The sequence below is a fragment of the Sphaeramia orbicularis genome, chromosome 15, assembly GCF_902148855.1.
Source record: "Sphaeramia orbicularis chromosome 15, fSphaOr1.1, whole genome shotgun sequence".
NCBI classification, from domain to species: Eukaryota; Metazoa; Chordata; class Actinopteri; order Kurtiformes; family Apogonidae; genus Sphaeramia; species Sphaeramia orbicularis.
The window spans coordinates 41,480,928-41,491,062 of record NC_043971.1 but is presented as its reverse complement, the minus strand read 5'-3'; the positions used below and the strand labels follow the sequence as shown (position 1 = coordinate 41,491,062).

The following is a 10,135-nucleotide window of genomic DNA, read 5'->3' as shown; positions in this document are numbered from 1 at the left end:
GAACAGTGAAACTCAGGTGTGCTGCCCGGACTCAAACCCTGGGCTCAGATGTGACTGCTGCTGTTGTTACCACTAGGCTACACGAACACATGGAATCACTGGGAAGTAAACCGGGGAACAGGCAGAGAACCGTGCTCCAGGACAGAAGCCAGGTGGGTTAACCAGGAGATAGATTCAGACTACTCTATAAATCCCGAAGGGCAATGCAGTTCACAGTTACCCTGGCTTATTGGAAATCCAAACAATTCGGGACAAACAAATGCAAAACACTGACAGCAGCATATGACGGCCACATACATACACATTCACCTGTCAGTATCCATAGAACCGCAACTGGGCAATAAGTTCAACAGTGAAATGAAATACCTAAGATGCTAAAAGAGAAGAAAAACACAATAAATAGCAAATCAAATCACCTTGAGTCACTTCCCAGTGTTAAGCAGCCTGATAGCTGAGAGATCAAATGAGTTGGAAACAGGCAAAGAGACGTGGTCCGACCAGGCAGAGTCAAAACCAGGAAAATCCAGAATCACAGAACTCAGCGTCACGGACAGAAAACAGGTCAGGTTACCAGGGCTGAGGTGAAGAGAGGTGGTCAAAATCAGGTGGGGCTGGAAACATGAAAGAAGGTTCTGGATGAATGCTGGAAAGTCTGGCATGATACGAGAACAGTCTGGTCCTGGGTGGATGAATCTGGGCTGCGTAAATACTGGCCTGCTGATTAGGCACAGCTGGGAGAGCCAGGTGGAATGGGTTAGGCTGATTAGGTGTGGAATAGTGAGGGAGGACAGCAGCAGGGAGTCCAGGTGAAACCGATGTAACTGATGAGGTGACAGGGTCAGGAGGAGACAGCAGAGAAGGAAACTGTGACAGTATGTACAGTTTTATGAATAAATGCATCCAATTAAGTGATAGTGTCCTTTTGTAATATATATGAACGACAGTATAAGATTTAAAAGCCACATTATTTTGGAATGATGAGTGACAAAAGCAGTGTTCCAAAACATTAAAGGTGCAGTGTATAAGATTCAGGGAAACCTTCCTGCTGAAAGGGAATATAATTTTCAGATTGTTTTTTTTTCATCAGTATAAAGTATAATAAATAAATAAAGTATAATCACTGTGTTTCAGTATGTTAAGAGGAGTCATTTATACTGTATCTATAGAGCAGTGGTTTCCAGCCTTTTTTGGCTCGTGACCCCATTTTAACATCACAAATTTGTGGTGACCCCAGACATTCAAAATGGAGACTTTTTTTTGCTAAAATTAATTTGTTTTTGATCATGTAATATTTTATCCTACTATGTTGCAAATAAACATAAATTTTAGATGACATTTAAGCTATATAATCCTACTATATAATGCACATTGGCCAATCGATGTTGCAGCACAGGAGGGCGTTTGTGCAGGTTTTCCTCAGCCTTCACAGGCCCGATCACCACCAAACTCACGAAATGAATACAAACATTGCCTGACTATTTACTAGGCACTATTTTTTGTCCGTATTTAAATGTTGTGAAGTATGCTGGGCATTTTAGCCCCTCGTGCTATCGTACAATGACACCACGGGTACAATGCTACAAGTGTATATAATGCAGCTTTTTAAATTTTTTATTAGGAAAGTGTGTGGTGTTTTAATCATAATGACATATATATTGAATTATTAAAACATATTTTTTGAAAAAATTTTTTTAATCAATTACTAGAAATTTCAGGTGACCCCATTTGAATTCCAGGTAACCCCACGTGGGGTCCCGACACCAAGGTTGAAAAACACTGCTATAGAGTCATCCACAGTCCACCAGTGGACCAACATGTTTCTACAGTGACTCTGAAAGGACAAACTAAACCCTGGCTTTAGACGGGGTTCAAGGTGAAGCAGCAGCAGGTGCTTCTGACCAGGGCTGTTTCAAGATATCTGGGGGCCCTAGGCAAGAAAGTAAAGCGAGGCCCCTAATACGTGAAGATGTGGTGGTCGAATCACCGAAGGAGAAAAATAAAATCCAGATGCGATTTCCTGTTTTCTGGTGCATTTAATCAGTCATGAATTACTCTGTATTACGCAACACAGAGTATCCACTAGAGTGTAGTAAAAGACACAGTGTCTTCAATTAGGCATTGTTGAGGGGAATGACACAAATTGTCACTATCAATTGGCGCTGACAGAAATTTAAGCAAAGCACCTAAAAAAGAAAAAAAAAAAGGCATTTGGTGAGTAGGCTTACTTTTGTCCTTATTCTTGAAGTATATGATTAAAGTGCGGAGGATTTGATAGTAACTTTGCAGGAGAAGAACTTCACTTCCCATAATGCACCAAAATGTAACATCAGACCTCATCAGCAAAACTACCTGAGCGCATGGTGCAAAGTGTTGTGATGTGTTGATGGGCAAGTTAGACTTAGACTTAGACTTAGACTTCCTTTATTGTCATTGCACAAAAAAAAACACAGCAGTGAGATTTTGGCAACGAAATGCCGTTGCTTGGCTTCCGGAATCCACAGAATTAAAATATGGTCTATATAACTTTAAAAACAAGCTAAAAATAAATGAGTGCAATAGATGAGTGCAATAAATGAGTGCAATAAGGAATAAATAGATAAACAGAATGTAGACAGCAGAATAAAATAAAATAGTGCAAAACGGAATAACCAGTATAATTTGTGTAAACAGAACAGAAACATTGTAGCAGCTGGGGGGGCTATTGCACAAACAGGAGGTAGTTATGGCGCATATTTTTATATTGCACAGAAATAATGTCCATATAGAAAAGGTGCACTGAGGTAAAGTTGTCCATCAGAAAGGATATTCTGATATTGTCTGTGAGGTAGGTGGATGTGTGGGCGGGGGGGGCGGGTGTTATTTGGTATTTAGTAGTCTGATGGCCAGGGGGAAGTAACTGTTTCTGAATCTGGCTGTTCTGCAGCGGATGCTGCGGAACCTTCTGCCAGACACCAGGCGGGAGAACAGTCTATGCTGGGGGTGAGTGGGGTCAGAGAGGATCCGGTGGGCTCTGGATAGGCAGCGGCTATCTGCAATGTCCTGAATGGTGGGGAGCAGTGTGGGAAATATAGATAATTACAGAGTTTAAAATGTAGGATTGTGATTACATGGTTCACAGACACCACCATTCATTTTTTTGATGTTGTATTTGAATATTCTGAATATTTGAGGATTTTGAAAAGTGTTGTAATTTCCTAATTATTCTAATTGTTCCTGAACGCCTCATGTATTGTTTACGTGTGCCTCCTTGAACATGAACAGAACTCAGTTCTGCAGTGAGGGCACAGAGCTGATGTGAGGGACTCCAACAAATGTTGGCTGTAAATACAAACTTTTGCTGCAGTCAGTACAAATAAATGACCATGCGGCCATCGGGGCCCTCTTCAGCGAGGGGGCCCTAGGCAGCTGCCTACCTTGCCTACGTCATCGAAACAGCTCTGCTTCTGACTGTAGATTGACAGTGGTAAGCATCCTAAATATGCTGATATTGGGCTTATTGTGCTTGAAACATGTATTGCTTGATAAGTATGTATTTATATACATTTGTAAGTATATAATTTCATGAAAAATTTACAGCATCAGTGGATGTTAAATGAAGACACTTTATTTGATTTACGTGTTGATGGCCAATACTTGCTGTTGCAGCCTCTCTGTGGTTCTTGAATAAGTCAAATAGTCACTTAAGGGGCATTTTGACATTGTCAGAGGCAAATGTACGTTGTACTACACAATGAAGAGGAAAATGTATGTAATTATAAAGATGTGTACATCTCTTGATTTATTGCCCCATCATCTGCTGTTCTTACTAAATAAAACAAGAAAAAGTATCCCACATTCCATTAAGTTACACAGTCTTTTAAGACAAATGACAGTAGTTTATTAAATAACGCACTTGTTTCATATAATAATCGTGATCATATTTAATGTATATCAAAAAAACATGTTGAGGTGCATTAATTTCAATTCACAAAGGATTCAAACTTTCATGCAGCTTTCTATAATATAGAGATTAATGTTGAAACATTTAATGATTTAAACATTCTAAATCATACAGGAGCAAACCACAGCATGTTCTCTACACTGGTGTAAATCCTTGAATTACAGTCTTGACATAATGTCCATCATTCACATCTTTGCAACAAACTCCTCGGCCTAGAACAGAGGAAGAGATAAGATTAAAACCAAGGCAGACAATATTTATACACAATTGAACATTACATTAAAGTATTCAGTGTCATTCAGCAGATATCTTTCTATTTGTTTCACAAATTATCACACTGCAATATTTTATTGGGTAAAAGCATCTGCAGATCAAAACATGATCAAATATTCATATCATTTCTAAAAACACAAAATATAAAGATGTAATTCAATAGGTTTTCCCAAACATTTTCAGCTCGAGACCCAAAATTTGGTGTTTCCAAAACTTAAAAAATACATTAGAAATCGTCCCAAGATCTACTTTCATTAAAACAATGTTTAATAAATGCACTCAGTCTAATCCACATTGGCTCATGACTCTGCGTTGGAATGTCAGAATGTAAATCGTGACTGGCAGGATAATACCAGTGACCATTTCTAATACTAGTAAATAATGTTAACTAGTTAGCAATGCATTAGTCACTGGCTAACAGCCACATGAAACTAACTAGAAATATCAATGTTCATAAACACAACTGGCTAACTTTGTGCTATAAATCCAAAGCCTGGAAGATGCCTAGTCCAAAATCAATGTGTGAAATGAAGCCAATGTTGACATATCTTTAAGTGCAGTTCTAGATGGTGGCTTTAAAAAGTCAGGTTTCCATAAACTTACATCAGACTTGTCCAATGATAAGTCAATATATTTTTCTCCAGAAGTCTTTCTAGTATCATTCATTTTTATTTTGAAGCTCCAAATGTCCATTTTTAAACTAGAGCTAATCTAAAAGTATTTTTGGTAAAACAAAAGGTTTTGGTGTCTGCTATCAAGCAGATTCTGATTCTTGATTGATGATTCATCTGTTTATTGGATAATATTTGTCCAGCATATTATAGAATTTCCTCCAGACAGATAGCTCATCTTTAGTTGTAGTTTATTAATTACCCTTGTAAGGGTGGGTTAAGTTTCCCATTTTATGTCAGTACATTGTGTCTAGCATTAGCTATCCCATAAGCCCTTCTACTCATACAACTCAGCTCTATTTGTCTGCATATTGTCACGTCTGGCTTGAAAAAGCCATCATGGTGACAGCCAAAAAACTAATTCATGGCTTCAAAACAGAAGTTCAGTAACCAGTGGATGACACTGCAGTAGCTCCTTCCCTGAATATATACTGTATAGTCTTTGGTTTATCTCTGTAAATTGGTGGATCAATAAAAAACATTTTGGGTCTCATTTCTATATTTGGGAAAGGCAGGTCTACAAAAAGGTCAGATTCTTCATTTTACTATGAAGTTAGTAAATACTAATCTAATATAGTTCAGCGGTGAGTCTGCTGTGGTCAGCTTTGCCCTTATATAGTCTGTCATCTGACCTCCTCCTCACCTTCCTGTCGTCACTTGAATCTTTATTAACCAGGCCTTCATCGCTGGCAGCCTGCAGACTGTCGAAGGTGCCTTGCCTCTCCCGTTCCAACCCCTGCATGGAGTTTTCCCTTCGCCGATTCTTCCAGGACCTCATGAGACCCTCCAGGCAAGCCAACTTGGTGTCAGTGGTGCAGGCGAACATGCCTATGGGCACAGCCAGCACCATGGCCAAAACTATCACCACTATGTGAATCAGCTTCTCCCTCTGTTCCATCTCGGTGATGTCACTTCCTGTTACAAACACAATGCACTGGCCAGGGCGTGGTGTCTGGTTCTTAAGTGTCACACAGATTTCATATTTGGTAGCAGGCAGCAGGTCTGAGACAGAGTAAGAATGAATGCCAGGGCCAATGTAGACCGTTTCTTTTGTATTATCATCTACACGGCCAAAGTGGATGGTGAACCAGGTCTCAGCTGGGTGCTCTAGGGCGGCGTACCACTCAATGGCGATGCCACGAACTGTCTGTTTGGCGATCCGAATGTCAATGTAGACGTTTTCATCTCCAGAGGCAGGGGGGGCCACAAATCCAGGCAGGGCTGCAGACACGGAGCTGTCTGGGGCAATGATGTCCACGAAGATGCTGGCAGAGGAGTTTCCGATGAAGTTGACGGCAGTGCAGGTGTAGACGCCACGGTCAGATGTGTGGATGGAGGGAATCACCAGGAAGGATCTGATAGTGTCCTCATCTACTCTTTCCTGGGACTCTGAAAAATAATAGCATTGTTTTTTAGATTTCTTCGAGGTGAGGCAATTAAACTCTGGGTAACCACAAAAAACAAATAAAATCCAATTTGTGTTATCAAAATTGTAAGTTTTTAAATCCTCCATCCCGAAGAACTGCTATTTTTTTCCTATTAATTTCTATGATTATCTTTACCTTCTAATATGTGCAGTTTTCAAAGACTCTTGATCCTATGAGTTGAGGTTTGAGTTGATGTATAACAGAAATATAAGGCCAGTATGCATGCATTGGACAGAATTTGAAAGAAAACATCTAACATATGACTGAAACACAATCTAATCATCATCATTTTAAACATGGCTCAAATATAATCCTAAACTCAACTCTAAAATATGCCATCAGTGATTAGTATGATGTTAAGATGTTATTTTTTTATTCATCAGTCTATGTATTATTTGCTGTTGTAAAGCTGTGAAGTTATTGTAGTGAAGCTGATAATAGTCTAAAAAAAAATTATTTTTATCTTTTTAAAATTGAAATTATGCATTTGTGACTTTTTTAAGTGCACTATTTTAAGTAAACACAACATATAAAAGTGAAGGATTGAATGATGTATAGTGGTCAGAGGTAAGAGCAGAATAGAGACATATACACCAGGGTAGACAACTTCAAAAAAAAAAAAAAAGGCCAGCTCCATCACAAAAGATCCTGCTCACCCTGGTTACCCTCCTTTTCACCCCCCTGCCCCCAAGAGACACAGTACCATAAACACCAGAACAACATGGCTGATAAACAGTTTCTTCCTGCTGCCAATGAAATCTGCGAAACCCTGCCTCAGACTCTCTCTGCTCTTATTTGCACTGTTGTGTACATACATATAATACATAAATCACCTTTATTTTTACCCTACTGAAACTGCTAAAAAAGAATTTCATTGTTTTTAAACTTGTCTTTTAAACACTGACAATACATCTGATATAATTTGATTTGCTTTAATTACTAATAAACACATTTTCAATATAGACTCATCATCTTTATACCCCAAATTCTATTGTGCTTAAAAGTGTTTCCATTTAGATGAGATGAAGTTAGATTAGATTAGATTTGATTAGATTTGATTAGATTAGAGAGAAGCAATTGCACATTAGAAGTACTAGTAGAAATAGATAAAATAGTGATAATAATGATAAATATTAATTTATTTTATGTAACTTTTATGTAACCAGTTAATTAGTTGAGAATTGATTCTCATTTTCAATAATGACTTGGATTTATAGAGACAAAGAACCAGTCACTCTCACATTCACACCTATGAGCAATTTAGATTAACCGATTAACCTACTAATGCATGTCTTTGGATGAATAAGTAAAATAAAAATAAATAATTAAGTTCACGTCTAAGTAAGTGAGTAATTATGTTATAATGTTATAATAACAGAAATAACAAATATAATAAAGTTTTAATAGTAATAGTAGTTGTAACAACGTACGTAAGTAATTATATTAATATTATTATAATATCAAGCACATGCATGTCTTATACCTATGAGTATATGCATATTACATTTCTACCTTTGTCAAGCACTTTGTTATTATTTGAGACCTCTATAAATACACTTGAAACTCACTTGAAACTTTCAGGATGCCAGGTTGTGAAAAGTCTTTGTGTTTTTTGTCATCTTCCAGCCTAGTTTTTTTTTTTTTTTTTTTTTTTTTTTTTTTTTTTTTTTTTTTTTTTTTTTTTTAGCAGTTTATGATTAATTACAGCTTTTTAGCACTGCCTCCTAGAAAGTGGGCCACATTAGAAGATGATATATTTTCATTGGTGTGAAATGAATTTGTAGCTTGCATTATGACCTCCACACACTCAGCTCTGGAAGGTTAAGTCTGGTGACGCACTTGACTTAATGACACAGTAGGCCAACAGAGCTGACATTAGGTCGGCTACAGGTCACTATAATCTCAAACATTCTTAATCAACACTGATGGTGCGAAGCCACACAGACAGATGTGAATGCGTCACGGTGGGCCAATATAGATTTATACTATATTATAGATTTAGCCCTGGTTTGCTCTCCTCAATCGCCTCAAGAATGGGTTGAGGATTAAAATGTGTGTTAAAACATCTAATTTACCCAAAGACATCACTCCATCTGGGTGTGAATGATATAGCGCACCACACTCTTACCATGAAATCCTCTGATTATCTTCAGGCCATATGTCCACCACACTGCCGGTTCTGGCCTGGCCTTGGAGAGGCAGCGGAGGGTGAAGTTTGCGCCCAGAGGGAGGCTGATGTTGGCCGACGGAGTGCTGACCACCGGCTTCATGCACGGCCGCAGATCTACCTCATGGAAGAACTTTCCTGCCTTATAGTCCGGCCCTGAGCAGGTCAAGTAGGAGTTCATCAGAATAATAGGTGGGCTGACAGATCTGATGAACTCCACGAAACCCTTCAAGCGGCAGTCGCACAGCCAGGCGTTGTCGTGGAGGGCCAAGACGACGTTCGGCTCGAATCCAGTCGCCTCCTGCTCTTCGCGGCTCTGTAGTTTCTGGTACAGAGGCCAGTTTTGGAACACCTCCTTCGATATGACCGTAAGCTGATTGAAGGATAAGTCTAAGTAAGTCAGACCGGGCAAAAATTTTAACGCATGCTCCGGCAGGACGTCCAGCTGGTTGTGCTTCAGGTCCAGGATCTTCAGGACCGGCGTGTCCTCGAACGCTGTCCATGGTACTGAACGCAGTTTATTCCCCTGCAGACGAAGCTCGGTTAAGTTTCCTAAACCCTCCAGGCCCTTTGAGTTTATAACTGTGATGTCATTGAAGTTCAGCCACAGGTTTTCCAAAGCGGGTGTTTTTGAGAAAGCCCCACGGGGTATTTCAGTGAAGTGAGACTTTTCTATTCGTATTTTGTTCATATCCCCTGGAAGGTTCTCTGGTATGGCCCCAAACGCACTCTCCTCCATACATATAAGCGACCTATGATGGAGAAAAACTCTTTAGTCTGAAGGCCTGAAGAATTTAGGATTATTCCCATTTTATGCCAATTTACACCTCTACTCAACATTTCAGATGCATCTCTATGTTCCCAGTAACTCCATTACATTTACTGATGGCTGCAATGTCGCGTCCATTTACAATGATTTGCATTTCCAATAAAAAAATTCTATTGCTACATAAATTCATTGAGAAAACGTTAAAGTTATAGTTCCATCCTTACTACTTACAATCTAATTAAAACTGTTTACACACTATAAATGAAGCCTGTTGGTATAAATGATTAGCTCAGTATCAGAAGGGAATGGGTCTTATCTTACTCAAAACTAATCCTAAAATGACTAAATCAACATTAACATTCTCTTTAACAACACCAACAGTCCTTTCCCATCATGTTTGTACAGCATAACCTTAAACATGTCCATATTACCATATGTTCCTTAAGTGATGCATTAAGCGTCACCCACTGACACAGTAACTAAGGTTAAAAATACCTTTGCCTGGTTGAAGATTAGACTGTGAAACAGGTCTTACCTTCCATGACGGTCTTCTACACAGCTACACCCACGTAAACATTGAGAAAATGTTTCATACACCGGAACGTTCAATAAAACTAGAACTAGTAGAAAACAAAATATGTCCATAGTCCAAAAAAAGTCCTAAAGGTTAAGAGCTACATTCGCGCTCAAGACATGTCGACTGAGGCAGATGAGAGAAGCCTATTAAACTTAATCCTTGACGTACCCAGTACGAAACAAGTGTCTGTCCTCTAATTCTCCACAAAGACACTCATGATTAACCCTTGTCAGTGTCAGAGGCTCCTCTGACCCACTAAAGGGTCACTATTGTCCCACTTACACAAAACAAAAGGAGATAAGACCTGCAAA

General features: G+C 39.0%; 1 protein-coding gene across 2 annotated transcripts; it reads right to left on the bottom strand.

Moving 5' to 3' along the window:
• Positions 1 to 3,643: 3,643 nt before the first annotated feature.
• Positions 3,644 to 9,991, bottom strand: lrit2 (leucine-rich repeat, immunoglobulin-like and transmembrane domains 2). Of its 2 annotated transcripts, XM_030155405.1 has the most exons (4): positions 9,783 to 9,990; positions 8,440 to 9,230; positions 5,528 to 6,273; positions 3,644 to 4,152 (listed from the first exon to the last, which is right to left on the bottom strand). In XM_030155405.1, the coding sequence occupies exons 1-4, from the start codon at positions 9,890 to 9,892 to the stop codon at positions 4,126 to 4,128; spliced, it is 1,674 nt and encodes a 557-aa protein (XP_030011265.1). In that variant the 5' UTR covers positions 9,893 to 9,990; the 3' UTR covers positions 3,644 to 4,125. The 2 variants fall into 2 exon arrangements, with proteins under 2 accessions (XP_030011265.1, XP_030011264.1); XM_030155404.1 differs by having other exon boundaries at positions 3,750 to 6,273; positions 9,783 to 9,991.
• Between the last annotated feature and the right edge of the window lie 144 nt (positions 9,992 to 10,135).

Coding starts and splice junctions, on each gene's coding strand:
- lrit2 (XM_030155404.1), bottom strand. CDS start 9,892: ATGGACATATTTTGTTTTCTACTAGTTCTAGTTTTATTGAACGTTCCG. Junction 9,231..9,782: donor GTAGAAGACCGTCATGGAAG/GTAAGACCTGTT, acceptor TCTCCATCATAG/GTCGCTTATATGTATGGAGG. Junction 6,274..8,439: donor GATAATCAGAGGATTTCATG/GTAAGAGTGTGG, acceptor ATTATTTTTCAG/AGTCCCAGGAAAGAGTAGAT.